This window comes from Pan paniscus, chromosome 1 (genome assembly GCF_029289425.2).
Source record: "Pan paniscus chromosome 1, NHGRI_mPanPan1-v2.0_pri, whole genome shotgun sequence".
NCBI classification, from domain to species: Eukaryota; Metazoa; Chordata; class Mammalia; order Primates; family Hominidae; genus Pan; species Pan paniscus.
The window spans coordinates 179,465,429-179,489,944 of NC_073249.2; the positions used below are offsets into that span (position 1 = coordinate 179,465,429).

General features: G+C 46.5%; 2 protein-coding genes across 11 annotated transcripts in view; one reads left to right on the forward strand and one right to left on the reverse strand.

Annotated features, from left to right (window-relative positions):
- Positions 1-3,516, reverse strand: part of CMPK1 (cytidine/uridine monophosphate kinase 1) — a 31,038-nt gene extending 27,522 nt beyond the window's left edge. Inside the window, exon 1 of one of the 2 annotated variants that reach the window (XM_034964624.3) lies at positions 3,178-3,516. In XM_034964624.3, coding sequence (XP_034820515.3) covers positions 3,178-3,348 — 171 coding nt within the window. In that variant the 5' untranslated portion in view covers positions 3,349-3,516. Of the gene's footprint in view, positions 1-2,842; positions 3,040-3,177 lie in introns of those variants that run through there. The other variant, XM_055093278.2, reaches the window with a different exon arrangement.
- Positions 3,517-3,638: 122 nt separating this feature from the next.
- Positions 3,639-24,516, forward strand: part of STIL (STIL centriolar assembly protein) — an 84,051-nt gene continuing 63,173 nt past the window's right edge. For 5 of the 9 annotated variants that reach the window (XM_055093250.2, XM_008954957.5, XM_057298953.2 and 2 more), the window contains exon 1: positions 20,237-23,270. The gene's annotated coding sequence lies outside the window, so the exon portion shown is untranslated. Of the gene's footprint in view, positions 7,009-9,331; positions 9,750-20,236; positions 23,271-24,516 lie in introns of those variants that run through there. The other 4 variants (XM_034964586.3, XM_008954958.5, XM_063601247.1 and 1 more) reach the window with 3 other exon arrangements.

Sequence of the window (24,516 nt, forward strand, 5' to 3'; positions counted from 1 at the left end):
AGATGGAATCTCGCTATGTCGCCCAGGCTGCACTGCAGTGGCGTGATCTTGGCTCACTGCAAGCTCCGCCTCCCCGGTTCATGCCATTCTCCTGCCTCAGCCTCCCGAGTAGCTGGGACTACAGGCGCCTGCCACCACGCCCGGCTAATTTTTGTATTTTTAGTAGAGATGGGGTTTCACCTTGTTAGCCAGGATGGTCTCAATCTCCTGACCTCGTGATCCACCCGCCTGGGCCTCCCAAACTGCTGGGATTACAGGCGTGAGCTACTGCGCCCAGCCCTGAATGTGTAGATTATTTTTTAACCAGTGTAGTAGTATGGGTATTATTAATTTAGGTACAGATATTTTAAAGGCATATTATGATTCAGAAACAGCATACTGTATTTAAATGCATTCAAATATAACATGCATAAAGTAATTTAAAAGAAAAATACTATTTTGCAATAAAAATAACCAGGCCAGGCGTGGCGGCTCATGCCTGTAATGCCAACACTTTGAGAAGCCAAGGCAGTAAGATCCCTTGAGTCTGGGAGTTCGAGACCAGCCTGGGCAATATAGTGAGCCCTCGTTTCTACAAAAACCTAAAAAAAAAGTTAGCAGAGAGTGGCGGTGCACACCTGTCATCCCAGCTACTTGGGAGACTGAGGTGAGAGGATGGCTTGAGCCCAGGAGGCAGAGGTTGGAGTGGGCCAAGATGGTACCACAGCACTCCAGCCTGGGTGACACAGAGAGACTCGATCTCAAAACAAACAACAACAACAAAACCCACCAATAAAAATAACCAATATAATAAGATCAGGAAATTTAAAGTAGAGGTAATAAGATCAGAAGTTTAAAGTGGAGAAAAAAACTATCTGCATCTGTCTCTGTGTGCCAGATATTTTACCTCATTTAATATTCACAAATACCATACAAAATAGCCATTTCTATGTTTTCCCTTTTCACAGGGAACTAAAGGTAACAACATCTCTGGGCCTAGAGAAACAGTAAATGGCAGAGTCAGGGTTTGAACCTATATCTCTTTGACTCTAAAGTCTTTGCCCCTTCCCCTATCATGCTATTTAAGAAAGATCACATATATTAAACAAAAATTTGAAATCACTCCCACTTTTCACTTGCCATTTATTTATTTATTTATTTATTTATTTATTTATTTCTGAGATGGAGTCTCGCTCTGTCGCCCAGGCTGGAGTGCAGCGGCCAGTCTCTTTACTTTTTAAAAGACAAGTGACAAGGCCAGGCACGGTGGCTCATGCCTATAATCCCAGCACTTTGGGAGGCTGAGGCGGGCAGATCACGAGGTCAAGAGTTCGAGATCAGCCTGGCCAACATGGTGAAACCCCGTCTCTACCAAAAATACAAAAATTAGCCAGGCGTGGTGGCGCACGCCTGTAATCCCAGCTATGCAGAGGCTGAGGCAGGAAAATCGCTTGAACCTGGGAGGCAGAGGTTGCAGTGTGCTGAGATCGCACCACCGCACTCCAGCCTGGTGACGGAGTGAGACTGTCACAAAAACAAAAACAAAAAAACAACAAAAGAAAGTAAAGAGAACCAACAAAAAAAACTTTTTTAAGAGGATGTAAATGTTATGTATTTTTTTAGTTGGACTAGTTCCACTTTGACACCTAAAATGATTTTTTTTTTTTTTTTTTTTTTTGAGATGGAGTTTCACTCTTTCGCCCAGGCTAGTGTGCAGTGGCGCGATTTGGGCTCACCACAACCTCCGCCTTCCGGTTTCAAGCGATTCTCCTGCCTCAGCCTTCGGAGTAGCTGGGATTACAGGCGCCCGCCACCACGCCAGGCTAATTTTTGTATTTTTAGTAAAGACAACGTTTCTCCATGTTAGCCAGGCTGGTCTCGAACTCCTGACCTCGTGATCCGCCAGCCTCGGCCTCCCAAAGTGCTGGGATTACAGGAGTGAGCCACAGCGCCTGGCAAAATGATCAATATTTATAAATACATCTGTCCAACACATAATGACTTGTTGAACTCATCTAACTTTCTCTGGATGCTATTTAGGGAATAAAATACAGGACAGGAGTTGATTGTTATGAACATATAAGGAGAGAAGCAAAAGCCCAATGCTAATATTGGCCATATCCTAGAAGAGGAGGAAATTAGAAGTTCTAGGTCAAAAAAACTTTTGTTGGTTACAGGGTTTCAGAGTGATTTCACTAGAGGCCACCAATGGTCGCCTCTTCTGTTTCTAGATATCCTGTTTTCCTTCTTTCCCAAGCATTCCCCAGATTGTCCATGAAGCCTTTTTTTCCCACAGTGTCAATGCAGCTAACCAACCATACATCTAGCTCAAAAACTGTTAAAAGAATTGAACTGGTAACCTGTCTCAAAGCAAAAGAAAAAAAAGTAACAGCATTTTACATTTGGGAGGTGTTTTATATCCTGAGAAAATCTGGGTTCAGAGACTCTTTTTACTGTATTACAAGGGCTAACTGAGGCTGGGAGACAGGAAGTGACCGAGCGCCGAGCGTGACTTGGCAGCAGGGCCAAAGGTTGAAGCTTGATCTCAGAACAGCAGTCCCGGCTTTCCCTATCCCCGACCCGGGCCGAGCCTCAGGGCTAGCTCCGCCCTAAAGCTTGCGGGGACGGGGCTCGAGAGTGCCAGCGGCAGCCCACAGCACGCCTAAAATAACACCCCGCCCCACGGGCCTCCTTTCTAGAGTAAAGACACGTTCGGTGACAGTGCGGAGTTTAGGGAACCAGAGGGAAGGCGCGGAGAAGAAAAATAGGTCTCCCCTTCAGACAACTGTGGGCGCACACGGCCTCTAACCCAAATCCGCGCTCCTGCTGCCTTCACCCGCCACACGATCAGCGACACGCTAACCTCTGCGCGCTGGGGGACCCCCAAAGGTTGGCCTCCGGGATCCCTCTCCCAGCCCACTCTAGAGACGAATCTGGTCCCCAAAATGTAAGAAAAGAAGGGGCGCAGGAACAAAGCGACCTCAAGCGGTGGCCCCCAAGGCGGGCGGGCGCGGACTACAAGTCCCGGCATGCCGCGCGCCGGCGGCCCTCGGCCACTGCCACGCGGGCGGCGCGGTGGCCGCCGGGACTCGTAGTCTGCGGCTCGGCGACTCCGGGGGGCGCGGACTAGGGGCGGCGGGACAGGCCGGCCCGCGTCCCGTCAAGCCCCAAGGAGCCCGCCTGCTGCCCGGGCCTCACCTCGACGATGCGGGCGCACTGGGTCCCCTTGCCGGCGCCGGGGCCGCCGAGGACGAACACGACCAGCGGCTTCATGAGACGTGGAGAGCAGAGGAGAATCGGCCGGCGGGTCTGCAGCAGGAAGCTAAGGCCCAGGACGTGGAGCAGCCGGCTGCGGCAGCGGCTCAGCATACACCGCGCCTCGGCCGGACGCTGAGGGAGCTGACAGCGGCCGGCGCGGCGCGGCGCGGGGCGGGGCGGGGCGGGGAGGCGGCGGGAGAAAGGGGCGGGCTGAGCCGGCGCCCGCCGCGGCCCCGCCGCCGTGGCTGCCCGGGCGTCCGCGGCACTGTCAGAAGGGGAGGAGCTTCGCACGGCGGCGGCGTCTCGGCGACACTCGTGCGGTCCGCGCCAGCTTTCCTCCAACCCTTGGGTGGTTATTAGTGCTTTCTGACTGCAGATATTTTATCCTGCGCCCCCAAGTGTCTGGTGCTGAGCTGGAGGCTGGGACGTGATCCGCGGGAGAGCAAAACCTATTGTCTCTGCTCGCAATGAGTTTCCATTCCAGCCAGTGAGGTATGGGGAGGTAGCCAGTGTGAATGAGTAAACACCAGTATATACAAAAGGCAGTACAATTTTGAAGAAATAACAAGTAGGACATAAGATGGCCAGGGTCGCCAGAGAACGCTTCAGAAGAGGTGACATTCAAGCCAAGACAAAAGGATAGAAAAGAGCGAAACCAGGCAAGCACCAGGATAGAGTGTCCCACAGAGAAAAGCATGTGCAAAAAATCTAAGTTGGTTTGGCATGTTAAAGCAATTGAAGGAAGGCCTGGCTGGGCGCGGTGGCTCACGCCTGTAATCCCAGCATTTTGGGAGGCTGAGGCAGGAGGATGGCTTGAGCCCAGGAGTTCGAGACCAGCCTGGACAACATGACGAGACCCCGTCTCGACCAAAAATTTAAAAGCCGGGCACCGTGACCCGTGCCTGTGATCCCAGCTACTGGGATGTTCACTTGAGCCTAGGAGCCGTAATAGCACCACTGCACTCCTGCCTAGGTGACAATGAGACTGCTTCAAAAAAAAAAAAAAAAAAAAAAGGAAAAAAGGCCAGTGACAGTGAGACCAGGGCTGAGTCAAATGAGGGGAGAATGGAAGGTGAAAAGTTGAGAAAGTGAGGTCGGTGGCAGATCAGGACTTTCGGTTATGGAAAGGAATTTGGGCTGTATTCTAACTGCAATGGAAGCCCTTTAACTCCGTTCGCCTGCCCCCTTCATTAGGGAAGAATCTTAAGGGAGAAGAAAAGGAGAAGTTCCAAGAACTGAGCCTTGGTGCATACAGGCCTTTATAAGGCCTTCTGGCCAACGTTAAGAGCTCATTTGATATTTGAGGTAACGGATTCAAAATAATTGAAGATGTTTGGCCATTCAGGCACAGGCTGAGAAGGCAGCTTGTTGCATTTACTGAGGGTTGGGATTTTGCCTGGCAAGCACAACAGAGAGAGGGTGCCAAGTGATGAGAGTGTTTGGAAGAGAATGTTCATGATGTTGTGTGTAGAATCAAAACCATACAGGAAAGCAAATAATGGCACATGAAGCCTGGTAGTGGAGGGGTTGGAGGGTGGTGGGGAAAGGGACCAATGTCTTAGAGCATTGGCCCAAGAAAGATTGCAGTGGGGTATATGAGCAAGTGCTCTGGCAGTATAGATGCTGCTGGTCTGAGTGGGATATTTGGAATTGAAATGTCCCAGCTTGTGAGTTTCTGATGATGCCAAGGTCCAGGGTGAGACCATGGGAATGGAAGACTGAGGCAGAATGCATGTCCTGTTTTTAGAACTAAGAGTCCAGGGTGTTAGATTTGTCGTACAGGTACAAGTTCAAGTCAGATAGTGCTGGAGTGAACAAAGACTATGGGAAAGGAACTAAGCTGTTTAGGGCAGAGTGACCAGGACGTTAGTAAACGAAAGCAAACAGGAGAGGAAGATAGTGGTATAGCCCTCTGACCACCCCCATTCTCCTTTTTCTTTTGGTGGTCCTTTCTTAGCTCACTCAGCATTTTCTGGCTCTTCCCCCTCTCCACTCTCTCTCCTTGCTTTCTTTTTGTTGTTGTTGTTTTTACTTATTCCCATCCTTCCTACCCTTCTTTATAAGTCCCTCCCTTCTCCCTGTCTCTTTTCCTGTCCTTCTCCTCACCTACTTGCCTTTGTTTGCCCTTCTTTTCCATTCTCCCTTTAATTTCTACCTCTTTCCTCTCCACAACTTCTACCTTTTCCTTCCCACCATAGAAAGGAGAATGGGATATTTTGGATTATCACAGCTGGAAAAAAATTTTTTTGGAGGGGATAGAGTCTCACTCTGTCACCCACGCTGGAATGCAGTGGTGCCATCTTGGCTCACTGCAACCTCCACCTCCCAGGTTCAAGCTATTCTTCTGCCTCAGCATCCCAAGTAGCTGGGATTACAGGCACCTGCCACCACGCCTGGTTAATTTTTGTATTTTTAGTAGAGAGGGGGTTTCACCATGTTGTCCAGGCTGGTCTTGAACTCCTGGGCTCAAGTGATCCTCCTGCCTTGGCCTCCCAAAGTGCTGGGATTGCAGGCATAAGCCACCACGCCCAGCCAGGCCTACACTACACTACAGGTGGTGGTGTGCACCTGTAGTCCCAGATGCTGGAAAGGCTGAGATGGGAGGCTGAGGTGGGAGGATCCCTTGAGCCCAGGAGATGGAGGCTGAGGTGGGAGCAGCCCTTGAGCCTAGGAGGTGCAAACTCCAGTGAGCCAAGATCGTGCTACTACATTCTAACCTGGGCAACAGAGCTAGACCCTGTCTCAAAACAAAAACAAAACATTTTTCTATGGATACTGAAATTTGAATTTATATAATTTGCATGTGTCCCAAAATATTATTTATTTTTATTTTTAAAATCCATTTTAAAATGTGAACATTATTTTGAGCTTGAAGGCTATACAAAGACAGGGACCCACGTTTAGATATGTGAATTTTCACATAAACAAAACATGGCCGGGCACAGCAGCTCATGCCTGTAATCCCAGCACTTTGCGAGGCCGAGGTGGGCAGATCACCTGAGGTTGGAAACCAGCTTGGCTAACATGGTGAAACCCCAGTTCTACTAAAAATACAAAATTAGCTGGATGTGGTGGTACATGCCTGTAATCCCAGCTACTTGGGAGGCTGAGGCAGGAGAATTGCTTGAACCCAGGAGGCGGAGGTTGCAGTGAGCTGAGATCGCACCACTGCACTCCAGCCTGGCAACAGAGCAAGACTCTATCTCAAAAAAAAGAAGGCTCCAAACCCTTCAGCTTCTGGGGAGGAGGAGCTAGGACATGGGCAGCCAAGAACAAGGACAACTGGTCATATTGGGAATGGGTAGCAGAAGTATGAAAAAGGCCATATCAAAACAAATGTGCCTTCTTTTCCTTTGTTCACACAATTAGAGTTAAAAGATCTTAAGGATATGGTGTCTGTGAGAAAAAGGGCTAGGAAGCTATTGGCATACTTTTAGTGAAGGCCTTGGGCTAGAGACAAAAAGTCTTTGTTGTTTCCATGATAGAACACCAGAACTAAGGATTCCACACAGGGGTTTGGGTCTGAAACTTCCTTGTATACCTACTTAAAGCAATATGTGGTGATTTTTTTTTCACAGAGAAAAAAACTTTCTGGATAATTATGACCACAGTTGGTTGAGTACTTAATGTCCTGTTCCTTGCCTGTCTCCTTCTGCCAGTTATGTTAGGCAACTAAGGAAAATATTAATGTGGAAAGATTTCTAAAAACTGAAACCCAGACACCCATCTCTGCCAAGGATTTTCCAGGGAGTCATTTCCAGGAATGACAAGGTGAGGCAAAAAAACACTTTATGACTAGTTGGCCCTTTGAGTCTGTTCCAGTTATCTATTGCTACAAAACAGCCATTCCCAAATCAATGACTTAAAACAAGAAACATTCTTTTTTTTTGAGACAGAGTTTCACTCTTCTTGCCCAGGCTGGAGTGCAATGGCACAATCTCAGCTCACCACAACCTCTGCCTCCCGGGTTCAAGCGATTCTCCTGCCTCGGCCTCCCAAGTAGCTGGGATTACAGGCATGCACCACCACGCCTGGCTAATTTTTTTGTATTTTTAGTAGTGACGGGGTTTCTCCATGTTGGTCAGGCTGGTCTCGAACTCCCGACCTCAGGTCATCCGCCCTCCTCGGCCTCACAAAGTGCTGAGATTACAGGCATAAGCCACCAAGCCCTGCCTTTTGTTGTTGTTGTTGTTGAGATGGAGTCTTGCTCTGTCGCCTGGGCTGGAGTGCAGTGGCACGATTTCAGCTCACTGCAACCTCTGCCTCCCAGGTTCAAGCGATTCTCCTGCCTCAGCCTCCTGGGTAGCTGGGATTACAGGCACCCGCCACCATGCCAGGCTAATTTTTGTATTTTTAGTAGAGATGGGGTTTCACCATGTTGGCCAGGCTGGTCTCAAACTCCTGACCTCAAGTGATCCGCCCGCCTCAGCCTCCCAAAGTGCTGGGATTACAGGCGTGAGCCACGGCGTCCAGCCAAAACAAGAAACATTTATTTTGCCTATTACCTGAAAATTGGGCTGGGCTCAGTGGGGACAGCTAATCTTCATCCCACATGGCATCAGCTGGGGCAGCTCAGCTGAGGGCTGGAGGATCCATATCCAAGAAGGCTCATTCACATGGCTGACAGAGGATAATTTTTTTCCTCTTGTGAGTGTCAATACTTAATTTTGGTGTAGAGACGGGAAGCTGGAAAATACACTATTGAAATTTTTCTTGGCTCTCCTTAACATTGTGGAAACCCTCTTTCCCTAAAGACCATGGGGTTTACCATGAGTTGCTTAGGTTTCTTTTTACAGCATGATGGCTAAATGTTACTCTTCAAGAGTAAACATTCCAGGAGATGGGGAGTAGATACTGCCAGTTTTTAAAACCTGGGTTTAGAAACTGCCACAGCAACTCTTCTTTCACCATATTCTTTCAGTCAACCACACACAGAGCCTAGATTCAAGGAGAGGGTACATAGGCCCTACTTCTCAAGAGGAGTGTCAGGAATTTTGGTGCCATGTTTTAAAGTTGCTACAGGGTCCAAAAGCCCTCTGTGGAACCTTAGATTTAGTAAGCTGAGATGGATCTTATAGAGCTTAGAGAAAACTCTCTTGTATAATCAAGGCAGGCCTAGATGACCTTCCCTCTCTTAGACTCCTCCCTGGCAAGCTAGACCAGATCAACAGGAACACTCAAAAAGAGAAATAAGCCAAGGAAGTTAGGATCTCCAAGTAGCTTTGGGCCTATTTTATCACACTGGCAGTCACATGGAGCCAAGCCAAGTACATGGAATTAATAAAAGACACAATACTACACTGATGCTTGAAAATTCAATCCTATTGCTTGTCCACAGTGAAAGGTCTACCACTTAGCATCTTGATCCTAATTTGTCTCCAAGGAATCCATTTTGTCTTAGCCATATATTAGTGCTCCTTGGAGGTGGCAGAGAAGCATTGAATTACACCTAGGGGTAAGCCACCAGATATGCAATAATAGTATGCCCCAATAAATATATATAGAATAAGTGGATATCACCCAATAAAGGGGCATTTCCTAACTATATCCATAGATTGAATCTATAGGCTAAATAAATTTGATTAATATCTATTAAATGTCTACTATGGTGGCTCACGCCTGTAATCCCAACACTTTGGGAGGCCAAGATGGGTGGATCACCTGAGCTTAGGAGTTCGAGACCAGCCTGGCCAACATGATGAAACCCCCATCTCTACTAAAATACAAATTAGCTGGGCATTGCGGCAGGTGCCTATAATCCCAGCTGCTCAGGAGGCTGAGGCAGGAGAATCACTTGAACCTGGGAGGCGGAGTTGCAGTGAGCCGAGACCACACCATTGCACTCCAGCCTGGGTGACAGAGCGAGACTCTGTCTCAAAAAAAAAAAAAAAAGTCTACTATGTGCCAGGCATTTTTTGGATAATATTCCAACTTTTAAAATAAATCTGTCAGAATACCTGTAAAGATTTCTGTGCTGTCTTTTTGTTTGTTTGTTTTGAGACATACTTTCACTCTTGTTGCCCAGGCTAGAGTATAATGCGCAATCTCGGCTCACTGCAACCTCCACCTCCTGGGTTCAAGCAATTCTCCTGCCTCAGCCTCCTGAGTAGCTGGGATTACAGGCATGCGCCACCACGCCCGGCTGATTTTGCGTTTTTAGTAGAGACAGAGTTTTGCCACATTGGTCAGGCTGGTCTTGAACTCCTGACCTCAGGTGATCTGCCCTCCTCGGCCTCACAAAGTGCTGGGATTACAGGTGTGAGCCATCGCACCTGGCCTCAGATATCTTCTAATGCTAGATTGTGGGGAGGTCCAGTGCGTCCCAGGGGAGAGTTGGAGGACACTGGAAGTGCTTAGGGAAGTAGCCATATGCCAACTCATATGTAAATGTTTCAATATTTTTGTTGTTTCTTTATTTTTGAAACAAGGTCTAACTCTGTTGCCCAGGCTAGAGTGTAGTGGCGCATCACAGCTCACTTTACCCTCGACCTCCTGAGTAGCTGGGACTACAGGTATGCACCACCATGCCTCGCTTATTTTTCTGTTCTTTGTAGAGACAGGATTTTGCCATGTTACCCAGGCTGGTCTCAAACTCCTGGGCTCAAGTGATCCACCCAGCTCAGCCTCCTAAAGTGCTAGGATTTCAGGCATGAGCCGCCGCGCCCCACGTGTTTCAATATTTTAATCACCAATACAGCCTTTCCCGTTGGGTATTAGTTAAATATCAGCCTTGCCTTGCCTATGAAATTCTCATAATGCTGTGAAGTTAGTACTATCGTTTTACATAGAGCCAGGACCACAAGGCAATGCCAGGCGCGGTGGCTCACCACACGCCTGTAATCCCAGCACTTTGGGAGGCTGAGGCAGGTAGATCACCTGAGGTCGGGAGTTTGAGACCAGCCTGACCAAGTTGGAGAAACCCTGTCTCTACTAAAAATACAAAATTAGCCGGGTGTGGTGGCGGGCGCCTGTAATCCCAGCGACTCGGGAGGCTAAGGCAGGAGAATCGCCTGAACCTGGGAGATGGAGGTTGTGGTGAGCCAAGATCGCGCCATGACACTTCAGCCTGGGCAACAAGAGTGGAACTCCGTCTCAAAAAAAAAAATCAACAACAAAAAAACCCCACAAGGCAATAGATGACAAAGTCAAATTCAAATTCTGCATGTATGACTTTAAAATGTGCATTTCTATACAACACTGACTCCATGAAAAGTTCCATACTCACAAAAATCCCGTCAAAATATGTTATGTTACAGACCAGAAGACTGATCTCAGAAAGATGTATAGCAAGAGCTATCCTTAAAACCCACCCTTACCCATAGATGTTTATCATTGAGTACATTAGGTCTTTTCACATACATTCAGTACCTGCATACTATTCCCAGGGTATATCTATGTTCCTAGCACCCTTTGTAGGGGATTAGGAAATAAGCTTTGTCACCATTCATCAATCCTATTTATCATAATTGCCTCTTAGAGATAGATATCTGTTCCCATACTTTCATTTTCCCATCCTTGACTACTCCCCTTTGCTGCCTATGTTATATTCATGTTTCAGAATTCAGCTTGAGCCTGGGCAATCTAGTGAGACCCTGTCTTTAGAAAAAATTAGAAAAATTAGACAGATGTGATCCCAGCTACTCAGGAAGCTGAGGCAGGAGGATTGCTTGAGCCCGGGAGGTTGAGGCTGCAGTGAGCAGTGATCATGCCACTCCAGCGTGGATGACAGAGTGAGACCTTGTCTCAAAAAAAAAAAAGAAAAGAAAAAAAGTTGGGCATGATGGCTCATGTCTGTAATCCCAGCACTTTAGGAGGCCAAGGCAGGAGGATCACTTGAGCTCAGGTGTTCAAGACAAGCCTGGGCGAGATGGTGAGACCCTATCTCTTTTGAAAAATTGATTGATTGATTGAGACAGAATCTGGCTCTGTCGCCCAGACTGGAGTATAGTGGCACAATCTCGGCTCACTGCAACCTCCGCCTCCTGGGTTCAAGCAATTCTCCTGCCTCAGCTTCCTAAGTAGCTGAGATTACAGGCACACGCCGTTGCACTCCAGCCTGGGCAACAAGAGCGAAACTCCGTCTCAAAAAAAAAAAAAAAAAAAAAACAACCTGCCAAGACTGGGTTAGGTGTACCTCTTTTGTGCTTCTACCCTCCCCCATCACGTCCCTTGTTATTTCTGTTGTAGGCCTATGTTGTTATGGGTATCTCCACACTAGATTTAGAGCTCTATGAAGGAAGGGACTCTGTCTGATTACTCTTTGTACAGCATTGAACTAACAGCATGACCGTGTGTTATTGTTACATGATTCACTCTCTTAAGCAAGCAGGTGCATGCTTTGTCTTCAGGCCTTCATAGCTGTCTGTTATATTGTAATCTATTTCCTGGAGTGATGCTTAGTACATTGCATAACCTGATACTTAATAGAGTTTCTAAAATGAAGGTCCCTGCTACTCAGATTTGCTTGGTTATTGTTGTGAGGCTTTATCAAAGGACCTGTTCTCAAAGATTCTGAACGTTAGTTCAGGGAAACATAGTAATTTTTTTTTTTTTTTGGAGACACAGTCTCGCTCTGTCACCTAGGCTGGAATACAATGGCACAATCTCGGCTCACTGTAACCTCCGTCTCCCGGGTTCAAACAATTCTCCTGCCTCAGCCTCCCCAGTAGCTGGGGCTACAGGTCACGCCACCACACCCAGCTAATTTTTTGTGTTTTAGTAGAGACGGGGTTTCACCATGTTGGCCAGGCTAGTCCCGAACTCCTGACCTCAGGTGATCCGCCCACCTTGGCCTCCCAGTGCTGGGATTACAGGCGTGAGCCACCACGCCTGGCCCACATCACATCACTTTGGGAGGCTGAGGTGGGTGGATCACCTGAGGTCAGGAGTTCGAGACCAGCCTGGCCAACATGGTGAAACCCCATCTCTACTAAAAATACAAACATTAACTGGCAGTGGTGGTACACACCTGTAATCTCAGCCACTTGGGAGGCTGAGGCAGGAGAATCGCTTGAACCCGGGAGGTGGAGGTTGCAGTGAGATGAGATCATGCCACTGCACTCTAGCCTGGGTGACAGAGTGAGACTCCATCTCTGAGCCACCGCGCCCAGCCCATCTCAAAAAAAAAAAAATGTGATGTGACAAATCTGGCAGCAGACAATATGACTGCTTTCCTAGGAGTGACTTTGTCAGCTGAGCTTAGCTTCATACTGCAGAACTGCAGGCAGACCAGTGAAGGGAGACTGACTGTCTTTAGCTGAATTTACAGCATCTTTGCTAACTTTACAAGCTTAGGTAGGTTGGTTATACCTGCAATTTCTTTGTCTGCAAAATCAGGATGATAGTACATTAGCTCAGTTTAGCAAATACTTTTAGGGAATTTACCAGTATGTGATATTTGATCATTGTATTCATTCCAAATAATCCAAACTTTAAAAAATAAGTAAAATAAGTCAACATGACTTGAGACATAAATTGTAATTGTTGCCTCTTCTAAGATTTTTAAGTGTCTAAAAGGAATTTGGTGTAAATTGACAGATTAGCAATCTTCTTTAAAAATATGTTTCTTAAGGCCGGGTGCAGTGGCTTACGCCTGTAATCCCAGCCACTCCTTGGGAGGCCAAGGCAGGTAGATCTCCAGAGCTCAGGAGTTTGAGACCATCTTGGGCAACATGGTGAAACCCCATCTCTACAAAAAATACAAAAATTAGCCTGGTGTGGTGGCGCACGCCTGTAGTCCCAGCTACTTGGGGCAGAGAGGGGGCTGAAGTGGGAGGATCACTTGAGCCCAGGAGGTTGAAGCTGCAGTGAGCTGAGATCGTGCCACTGTACTCCCACCTGGGTGACAGAGAGAGACCCCATCTTTTTTTTAAAAAAAAAGACATAAATAAAATAAAAATGTGTGTCTTAAAAGCAAAGCTGTAGTTGTTTTTAAAAATCAGTAGTACAATTTAGCTTAGAAGTGTAAATTGAGAAAGGGAAAGTTGGGTGTTTGGAGAAACTTAGTACAGTAATAAGTAACAGAACCAGGAAGAGGAGAAATAACAGATTCCAACTTCCCTGTTCCTGGTGATAACAATAGCTCTTTAATCCCCATAGCCAGTCTGTTAGCAGGCACCATCAGGGTTTATAGCACTGAACGTTTACTTAGTCTAATCATAAAGACCATGTCATGTGGACAGGGACTGAAAAGGAATAAGGAAAAACAATTGAGTCTTTGGGTTGCTATAACAGAATACCATAAACAGGTAGCTTATAAACAGCAGAAATTTATTTTTCACAGCTCTCAAAGCTAGGAAGTTAGAGATCAAGGAGCTGGCAGATTTGGTATCTAGTGAGGGCCTGCTATCTTGGTTCATAAACAGCCATTTTCTCCGTGTAACTTCACAGGGCAGAAAGGAGCAAGGGAGCTCTCTGGAGGTTTCTATTATAAGGTACTAATCCCATTCATTAAGGCTCTGCCATCATAACCTAATCACCTCCCAAAGGCTCCAGCTACTTACTATCATATTAGGGGTTAGGACTTCAACATATGAATTTTGTGGGGAACACAAATATTCAGTCTACAGCAGTTAGAATATAGAATTCTGGATGAATTTTTCCTTTTACAATTTTTTTCTTGTTATAACATTGTTTATGCAACAAATTCATACTTTTTAAAAAATGACAAACTGGAAATGGTTATCTGTGAAGCAAACTAAAGAACTTGGAAATTTAAAAAATAAAACCAGTAGCTTTTCTCTGTAAGGGCCAAAAGTAATAGCAATTCCACAGTGTCTTGAAATGACACATAAATGCCCAGGTGCGGTATGGCTCACGCCTGTAATCCCAGCACTTTGGGAGGCCGAGGTGGGTGGGTCACCTGAGGTCAGGAGTTTGAGACCAGCCTGACCAACATGGTGAAACCCCGTCTCTACTGAAAATACAAAAATTAACTGGGCATGGTGGTGGGTGCCTGTAATTCCAGCTACTCAGGAGGCTGAGGCAGGAGAATTGCTTGAACCCGGGAGGCGAACGTTGCAGTGAGCCGAGGTGGCGCCATTGCATTCCAGCCTGGGTGACAGAGCAAGACTCCATCTCAAAAAAAAGAGAAAAAAAAAGAAATGACACATAAATATATATAAACAGAGATCAAAGACTAGCATGGTATCTCTTCAGTCTATTTAAACTGGCCTGTCATCTAACAATTATTCATATTTGCTTTGGGTAATTACCTCTTATTACACAGCCTATAAAATTGTGCCTTCCCTGTTCTATGCTTATCATGTCCTTTCAACTCCCCATACCAGCTAGCACTAAAGCTTAGTGTATAGTAGGTCCTTGGTATAGCATTTGTAGATTTTATTCCATTAAACTTAATTCTCTTTCTTTTTGTTTGAGATGGAGTCTCGCTCTGTCGCCAGGCTGGAGTGCAGTGGCGCAATCTCGGCTTACTGCAACCTTGGCCTCCCAGGTTCAAGCGATTCTTTTGCCTCAGCCTCCCGAGTAGCTGGGACTACAGGCGTGCGCCACCACGCCTGGCTAATTTTTTTTTTTTTTTTTTTGAGACGGAGTCTCGCTCTGTTGCCCAGGCTGGACTGCAGTGGTGCGATCTCAGCTCACTGCAACCTCCCCTCCCGGGTTCAAGAGATTCTCCTGCCTCAGCCTCCCGAATAGCTGGGAGTACAGGCGTCTGCCACCATACCTGGCTAATTTTTTTGTATATTTAGTGGAGACAGGGTTTCACCATGTTGGTCATCCTGGTCTCAAACTCCTGACCTCAGGTGATCTGTGCGCCTCGGCCTCCCAAAGTGCTGGAATTACAGATGTGAGCCACTGTGCCCAGCCCTTATTCTCTTTCTAATTTAACAAATCAGTTCCCTTAATCTCTTTGAACACAGGGCAATGTGTTGCTCATTTATTAATAATGTCAATTACCAGTACACCTAGACTAATAATAATATATGGGTGGCCCCTTTAACTTTCACACTCATTATGCATTAACTCTTTTTTATGATAATGTACAATATGCAAATGAGGAAAATCAATCTCAGAGAAATTAAATGGCAGAATTGGGGTCAGATCCCCAAAGCTATTGATTATTGCATTATAATTCAAAAAAAAAAAAAGAAAACATCTGGGGAAATAAGCTCTTTAGTCACTTCCAAGCTCTCCTAAATATAATGCTGAATCATTCCTATCCTAAAATGAAGTCAATAATTACTTTTCATTTCAGTCAAAAAGTATTTATGCATAGTGTTAAGTGTATATCCTGCTTAGAAGTCCAGTGGTAGGCCAGGTGTGGTGGCTCACGCCTGTAATCCCAGCACTTTGGGAGGCCGAAGCAGGCGGATCACAAGGTCAGGAGTTCGAGACCAGCCTGGCCAAAATGGTGAAACCCTGTCTCTACTAAAAATTCAAAAATTAGCTGGGAGTGGTGTCGGTTGCCTATAATCCCAGCTACTTGGGAGGCTGAGGCAGGGAGAATTGCTTGAACCGAGATCATGCCACTGCACTCCAGCCTGGGAGACAGAGTGAGACTCCATAAAAAAAAAGTCCAGTGTTAATAAAATGTTTAATTGAACTCTCATTGGTATTTGAGTTATTACTAAGCAAAAAGGAAGACATGCTATTTTAGTTGTTCAAAAGATTAGCACATGCCTCAGCTCTCACCTTGTACTTTGCTTTTTTCTTTATAATAGACTCTTTAATTTTTTTAATCCTAAGAATTTGCCTCAGTCAGGCACGGTGGCTCACACCTGTAATCCCAGCACTTTGGGAGGCTGAGGTGGGCGGATCACCTGAGGTCAGGAGTTCGAGACCAGCCTGGCCAACATCCTGAAACTGCATCTCTACTGAAAATACAAAAATTAGCCAGGTGTGGTGGCAGGCACCTGTAATCCCAGCTACTTGGGAGGCTGAGGCAGGGAGAATTGCTTGAACCTGGGAAGCGGAGGTTGCAGTGAGCTGAGGTCCAGCCACTGCACTTCAGCCTGGGCAACAGAGCAAGATTCCGTTTCAAAAAAAAAATTTGCCTCTAAAACACTTTTTTTTGGGCTATTGTCTCTGACTGGAAGGATTTTTGTTTGTTTTTAAAAATTATTTTATATTTTATAATGAATAGAGATGGGGTCTCACTATGTTTCCCAGGCTGGCCTTGATCTTCTGGGCTCAGGCAATCCACCCACCTCAGCCTCCCAAAGTGTTGGGACTGCAGGCGCCAGCGAGTGTACCGGACAATACTTTATTTTTTTAGAAGTTTTATATTTATAGAAAAATTGAGAACATGGTACAGAAGTTCCATACCCTACACCCAGTTTTTCATATTATTAACATCTTATATTAGTATGGTAGGTACATTTGTTACAGTTAATGAACAAATATTGGTACATTATAATTAACTAAAGTCTATATTTAGACTTTCTTAGTTTTTACCTAATGAGGTTTTTTTCGGTCCGTGATCCCATCCACGGTATCACATTACATTTAGTTATCATATCTCTTTAAGCTTCTCTTGACTCTGGCAGTTTCTCAGGATTTCCTTGTTTTTGATGAGTTTAACAGTTTTGAGGAGTACAGGTCAGGCATTTTACAGGATTCCTCACTATTGGAATTTGTCTGTCTTTCTCAGGATAATACAAGGTTATAGGTTAATGGGAGGAAGACCACAGAGATAAAGTGCCCCTTGCTTTTTTCTTGTGACAGAATCTCACTCTGTCGCCCAGGCTGGAGTGCAGTGGTATGATCTCACCTCACTGCAACATCTGCCTCCCGGGTTCAACCGATTCTCCCACCTCAGCCTCCTGAGTAGCTGGGACTACAGGCGCATGCCACCACACCTGGCTAATTTTTATATTTTTTGGTAGAGACAGGGTTTCCTCGTTGGCCAGGCTGGTCTGGAACTCCTGACCTCAAGTAATCCACCTACCTCAGCCTCCCCAGGTGCTGGGATTACAGGCGTGAGTCACCACCTCTGGCCTAAAGTGCCTTTTTTTTTTTTTTTTTTTTTTGAGACAGAGTTTCGCTCTTGTTGCCCAGGCTGGAGTGCAATGGCATGATCTCGACTCACCACAACCTCCATCTCCCGGGTTCAAGCAATTCTCCTGCCTCAGCCTCCCGAGTAGCTGGAATTATAGGCATGTGCCACCATGCCTGGCTAATTTTTTGTATTTTTAGTAGAGACGGGGTTTCTCCATGTTGGTCTGGCTGATCTCGAACTCCCGATCTCAGGTGATCCGCCTGCCTCGGCCTCCCAAAGTGCTGGGATTACATGCATGAGCCACCGTGCCCAGCCTAAAGTGCCATTTTGATCACATCATATCAAGTGTGCATAGTAGTCTGGGTGCTGTGGCTCACACCTGCAATCCCAGCACTTTGGGAATCCGAGCACTTTGGAGGCCCAGTACTTGAGGCTAGGAGTTCAATACCAGACTGGACAATATAGAGAGAATACTTGCTACTGAAGGAAAAAAAGAAAGTTGGGCATGGTGGCACCCTCCTGTAGTCTCAGCTACTTGGAGGCTGAGGTAGGAGGATCATTTGAGACCAGGAGGTTGAGGTTGCAGTGAGCTATGATTGTGCCACTGCACTCCAGCCTGGGCAACAGCAAGGCACTGTCTCTAAAAAACAAAAAAAGGAAACAGAAGTGTACCTACTATCAGCATAACTATTGAGGTTGGCTTGATGACCCACCTGAAGTAGTGTTTGTCAGGTTTTGCCATTGTAAAGTCACTTTCCTCCCTCTGCCTTTCTCCCCCAACCCAATACTATACACTTTGAAGAAATGTCATTATGTGCAGCCCACACCTAAGGAGTGGGGGGTTATGTGTTAGGCTCACCCCTTCCTTTTTATCTAACTCATACTACATTTCTCTTTCTAATATCAAAGTAGTTTTAAAGAAAATCATAAATCATGAGAAGCCGACACAGCGTTCCTTTCTTTTACATGCTAAATTCAATCTGGAATCAAATCATATTGATTATTCCTTCAAAATATATCCAGAATACAATAACCTCTCACCACCTCCATTGCTACCATTCTGGTCCAAGCCACCATCAATCTCTCTTCTAAGTTATTGCAGCAGTTTTTTAACTGGTCCCCTTGCATCTCTGCCCTTGCCCCAAACAGTCTATTCTCAATATAGCAATCAATGGTCCTTTTACAACCTAAAATCATAGCCTCACCCAGGCGCAGTGGCTCACGCCTGTAATCCCAGCACTTTGGGAGGCCGAGGAGGGAGGGTTGCCTGAGATCAGGAGTTTGAGACCAGCTGGGCCTATATGGTGAAAATCTGTCCCTACCAAAAATACAAAAATTAGCCGGGCGTGATGGCAGGGGCCTGTATTCCCAGCTGCTTGGGAGCCTGAGGCACAAGAAATGCTTGAATCTGGGAGGCAGAGGTTGCAGTGAGCCTAGATGGTGCCACTGCACTCCAGCCTGGGCAACAGAGCGAGACTCCATCTCAAAAAACAAAACAAAACAAAACAAACAAAAACCTAAAATCAGATTATGTCAGTCCTGTATACAAAATCTTCCAGGCCGGGGGTGGTGGCTCACTCCTGTAATCCCAACACTTTGGGAGGCCGAGGCAGATGAATCACGAGGTCACAAGTTCGAAACCAGCCTGGCCAACATGGTGAAAACCTGTCTCTACTAAAAACACAAAAAATGAGCTGGACGTAATGGCAGGTGCCTGTAATCCCAGCTACTCGGAGGCTGAGGCAGGGTTCATCACTTGAACCCAGGAGTCGTAGGTTGCAGTGAGCTGAGATCACACCACTGTACTTCAGCCCCGGCACCAGAGTGAGACTCTGTTTCAAAAAAAAAAAAAATCTTCCAAAGGCTTCCCATGTAACTCAGGGCCTTTGCACTTCATGTACCCAATGGCAGTCACTGAGATGTGTCAATGATCTCAATGACTTAGATCTCTTTCCAGAAAGAACTTTCCAGTCAGCTGCAAAGACTGCAGTTGCCTGACAGCCTCCTTTGGAATCTGCCTTAGCTTTGGTGCTTGTTCTTTCTTGGAAGCCTCAGGCAATGACTAGGCACAGCAAGAATTCTAGGGCCTAGCCATTTCTGCCTAATGTGGGACTCCTGTAGTGGGCAATCTTTGCTCTGGAGCTCCTTATTGGGCTGGCCAACAGTTTGTCAGACATGCATGGCTGTCTGAGGCCCTTCCTGTTCTCACACTAGAGCTCAGGAACTGACCATCATTCCCCTTAAAATTTGCGCCCTAGATGCCAAGAATTTTTTCAGGAAAGCAGAGAATGATGCTCTACAGAGCACATCTTTCTTTCTTTTTTGTTTTTTCTGGAGATGTAGTCTCACTCTGTTGCCCAGGCTGGAGTGCAGTGTTGTGATTTCGGCTCACTGCAACCTCTGCCTCCCAAATTCAAGTGATTCTCCTGCCTCAGCCTCCCTAGTAGTCGGGATTACAGGCGCCCACCACTACGCCCAGCTAATTTTTGTATTTTTAGTAGAGACGGTGTTTCACCATGTTGGTCAGGCTGGTCTTGAACTCCTGACCTCAGGTGATCCACCCGCTTCAGCCTCCCAAAGTGCTGGGATTACAGGCGTGAGCCACCACACCTGGTCTTAGAGCACATATTTCTTTGCTAGTTTGATACATTTTTCAGAATAGTGTTTTCACTCTCTTAAAAGGGTAGCTGCTTATTCTGACCAGAGCAGCCTACAAATACAGCTCGGACTTTAAGATATTTCCATATTGCTCAGGAAACTAACAAAAGTGGAGTGTTGAGGAAAGTAAGTGACATTTCGAATCCTGTCTCTGCACTAACTAGCTGTGGGATCTTAACACATTTCATCTCTTGTTAAATAGGGATAACACTTCTCTACTTTGGCTGTTAGGAGAATAATATCAGATACTGGTGGAGAAAGCACTATTACCACATTAGCTGTGGAAATAATTATAAATTATCAAAGGAATATTAATACCATATAAACAGTCTTCCCTCTGTATCCATGGGGGATTGGTTCCAGGAACCCTAGGGATACAAAATTTGGCCCACAGATACTCAAGTCTTTTATATAAAATGGCATAGTATTTGCATATAACCAATGTACAGTCATCCTTATACTTTAAATCATCTTAAAACAAAAATTAATTGGGCATGGTGGCATGTGCCTGTAGTCTCAGTTTCTAGGGAGGCTGAAGTGGAGGATCACTTCAGCCAGAAGTTGAGTCTGTGGTGACAGAGTGAGACCCTGTCTCAAAAAAAAAAAATTATCTCTAGACTACTTATAATAACTAATTGTATAATACCTAACACATTGTATAATACCTAATACAGTGTACATGCTATGTAAAAAGTAGTTATAGGTTTTTTTTTTTTTTTTTTTTTGAGATGGAGTTTCACTCTTGTCACCCAGGTTGGAGTGCAATGGCGTGATCTCGGGGCTCACCGCAACCTCCACCTCCCGGGTTCAAGCGATTCTCCTGCCTCAGTCTCCCTAGTAGCTGGGATTACAGGCATGTGCCACCACGCCTGGCTAATTTTGTATTTTTAGTAGAGACGGGGTTTCTCCATGTTGGTCAGGCTGGTCTTGAATTCCTGACCTCAGGTGATCCACCCGCCTCAGCCTCCCAAAGTGCTGGGATTACTCATGAGCCACCATGCCCGGTCAATTAAATTAAATGCCCGGTTTTAAATTAAATTATTTGAGAGATAGGGTCTTGCTCTGTCACCCAGGCTGGAGTGCAGTGGTACAATCATAGCTCACTGCAGCCTCAAACTCCTGGGCTCAAGCAATCCTCCCACCTAAGCCTTCCCAGTAGCTAGGGCTACAGGCCTGTACTACCACACCCCACTAATTCTTAAATTTTCTGTAGAGACAGGGTGCTGCTATATTGCCCAGGCTGGTCTTGAACTCTTGGCCTCAAGCGATCCTCCCATCTCGGACTTGCAAAGTGTTGGGATTACAGGCAGGAGCTACCGCACCCAACATGTGTGTCTTATTTGTATTATTATTTTTGAGGCAGGGTCTTGATCTGTCACCCAGGCTGGAGTGCAATGGCACAATCTCAGTTCACTGCAACCTCTGCCTCCCCGGCTCAAGCTGTCCTCCCACCTCAGCCTCCCAAGTAGTAGGACTACAGGCACATGACACCATGCCTGGCAATTTTTTTGTATTTTTTGTAGAGATGGGGTTTTGCCATGTTGCCCAGACTGGATTTGTATTATTTTTATTGTTGTTATTTTGTTTTTTTCCCCTCCGAATATTTCCATTTGCGGTTGGCTGAATCTGTGGATATGGAACCCACTGATAGAGGGCTGACTGTATATAAATACATAAAATATCAATACTATATATAATATCAATGCTAGTTGTAGAGATAGGCATATATGGTTTATAAATTTAAGTCACATTCTTTTCTTATACTCAACGGGAATTTAAAATTTTTATGTTACTTTGCTGGGGGCGGTGGCTCACTTCTGTAATCCCAGCAGTTTCGGAGGCCGAGGTGGGCAGATCACTTGAGGTCAGGAGTTCCAGATCAGCCCAGTGCCCAACATGGTGAAACCTGGTCTCTACTAAAAATACAAAAACTAGCCGGCCGTGGTGGTGCTTGTCTGTAACCCCAGCTACTCTGGAGGCTGAGGCAGGAGAATTGCTTGAACCTGGAAGGCAGTGTGCAGTGAGTTGCAGTGAGCCGAGATAGCGTCACTGCACTCCAGCCTGGGCGACAGAGCAAGACCCCGTCTCAATCAATCAATAAATTAATAAATACAAATTTTGGCCCAGAGTGGTGGCTCACGCCTGTAATCCCAGCACTTTGGGAGGCCGAGGCGGGTAGATCACCTGAGGTCAAGAGTTCGAGACCAGCCTAGCCAACGTGGTGAAACCCCGTCTCTACTAAAAAATACAAAAATTAGGCCGGGCGCAGTGGCTCACGCCTGTAATCCCAGCACTTTGGGAGGCCGAGGTGGGCGGATCACGAGGTCAGGAGATTGAGACCATCCTGGCTAACACGGTGAAACCCCGTCTCTACTAAAAATACAAAAAATTAGCCGGGCGTGGTGGGCGCCTGTAGTCCCAGCTACTCGGGAGGCTGAGGCAGGAGACTGGCATGAACCCAGGAGGCGGAGCTTGCAGTGAGCCGAGATCGCGCCACTGCACTCCAGCCTGGGCGACAGAGCGAGACTCCGTTTCAAAAAAAAAAAAAAAAAAAAAAATTAGCCGGACGTGGTGGTGGGTGGTGGACGTCTGTAATACCAGCTAATTGGGAAGTTGAGACAGGAGAATCGCTTGAACTCGGAGGCGAGGTTGCGGTGAGCCGAGATCGCGCCATCGCACTCCAGCCTGGGCGACGGAGTGAGATTCCACCTCAAAAAAAAAAAATTATGGCACTAAAACAGATGGCTTCCTAGGAAAGAAACTGGAAGAAATCTAGAAGTTGAGGATAAGTGATCACAAAAAGGAAAAATTAAAAATGTACATTTTAAAATAAAAATTAAAAAGTGAGAAACTGGAATAACTCTAACTTTCTTGTCTTTTGTGCTTTCAGGTAAAGAGTTTGGAAACTCTTCTTCAGGTGTCCGCTTCCAGTCGCCGACCGATGATCATCTTATAGAGCACTTCCGGCTTCATCTGCCACTCGCTCCTCCCTCTACCTAGCTGGGCTTTCCATTGCGCTTGCGGAAAGCCTACCCCGCCCCGGAACTTAACCGTTGACGAAATGAAAGGTTTAAATCCTCGGATCCTTGATCCTGGAGCGCCGGTGGCGCCCGCAGTTCTCCAAGAAGACTTGGGATTGGTCGAGCGCGGAACCAGTGCGGGGCGCTGATTGGTTGGCACACCAATACGTAACGGCGACCGGGCGCGGCTCTCTAGCACCACCCCCGCTCCCTGACTGGCGAGGTTTCTGACCAGTCAGCAGGCGTGGCGCGGCCTTCAGTTTCGCGAGCTTGTGTTTGCCGCCTCAGTTCCCGCGACCCCAACGTCCCAGAGGCGGGACCGGAGTCGGCGGTGGCGCTCCCTGGAGCCGGCTCCCGCTCCTACCCTGCAAACAGACCTCAGCTCCGCGGAAGTTGCGGTAAGTGGAGCTTTGTGCTCCTGGTTCCCCCTTGAGAGGCGGCAGCGGGGCCCTGGGAAGGTTGGTGGGTAACATTCAAAGCCCTGTAGTGGGTTCCGCCCTCCAGGAGCCTGGAGCAGATGACGAGAAGGGGAGCTAGTGGGAGAAATTAAGCAGTCCATGAAATCCTTGGGTATCATCTGAGCTAAGGTATGTGAAAGAGGTTTGCAGTCGATAACGTGCCATTTAAATTTGTTTTTACGGTGGGAATTTCTTGAGGACTGAAACCTTGAATGCTCGCTCTTGCATTCCTCACAATTTCTGGCGCACACTCTGCTACGTAGTAAGGGATCAGTTAATGTTTGAAGTTCATGGACTACTGGAAGTAAAGTGTAAACAGCAAAGTGCGAGAATGCTATGCGTGTGAGTACAGACAGTATAGTACCATCGCCACGGTATCTGGGAGAAGGTTTCACAGAGGAAGTGACATTCGAGTTGGATTGTGAGGGATGGCGGGGGTTTACTAGGGCATTCCAAGTTAAGGGAGGCATCCTGTGCAGATATTGAAACCGGGGCACTGCAAGTAGTTCAGTTTGACTGGAATGTAGGATGAGTGGATGGGGGGGTTAAGGTTGGAATAATAGAGTGGGGCTGGATTGTGAAGATCCTTTATTCTGTATGTAAAGAAGAGCCATCGGCTTTTTAAAAAAATTTATTTTTATGTTTATTTTTGAGACGCAGTTTCACTCTTTGGCCCAGGCTCACTGCAACCTCCGTGCCCCGGGTTCAAGCGATTCTCCTGCCTCAGCCTCCCTAGTAGCTGGAATTACAGGCAAACGCCACCACGCTCGGCTGATTTTTGTATTTTTAGTAGAGACGGGGTTTCACCATGTTGGCCGGGCTGGTCTGGAACTCCTGACTTCAGGTGATCCACCCGCCTCGGCCTCCCAAAATGCTGGGATTACAGGCGTGAGCCACCGCCCCTGACATGAGCCATTGACTTTTAAAGCAGGAGAATAATTTGATCAGATTTATATGGAAACACTCTTCTAGCAGCATTAGGGGGACTTTTCCCTAAGTCTGGTGAGTTGATGAAGTTAGCAACTAAGGTGGTGGGTATGGAAAGATAATTTATATGGAAGAAGGGGTGAGGATGATTTGAACGTTTCTATTGTACACGATGATGACTTTACCTGAGAATTTGTTTTGCTAGGTATAGATGTTGTGTGGTTTTAGTTTTATTACCTTTAGTGGCTTGTACAACACT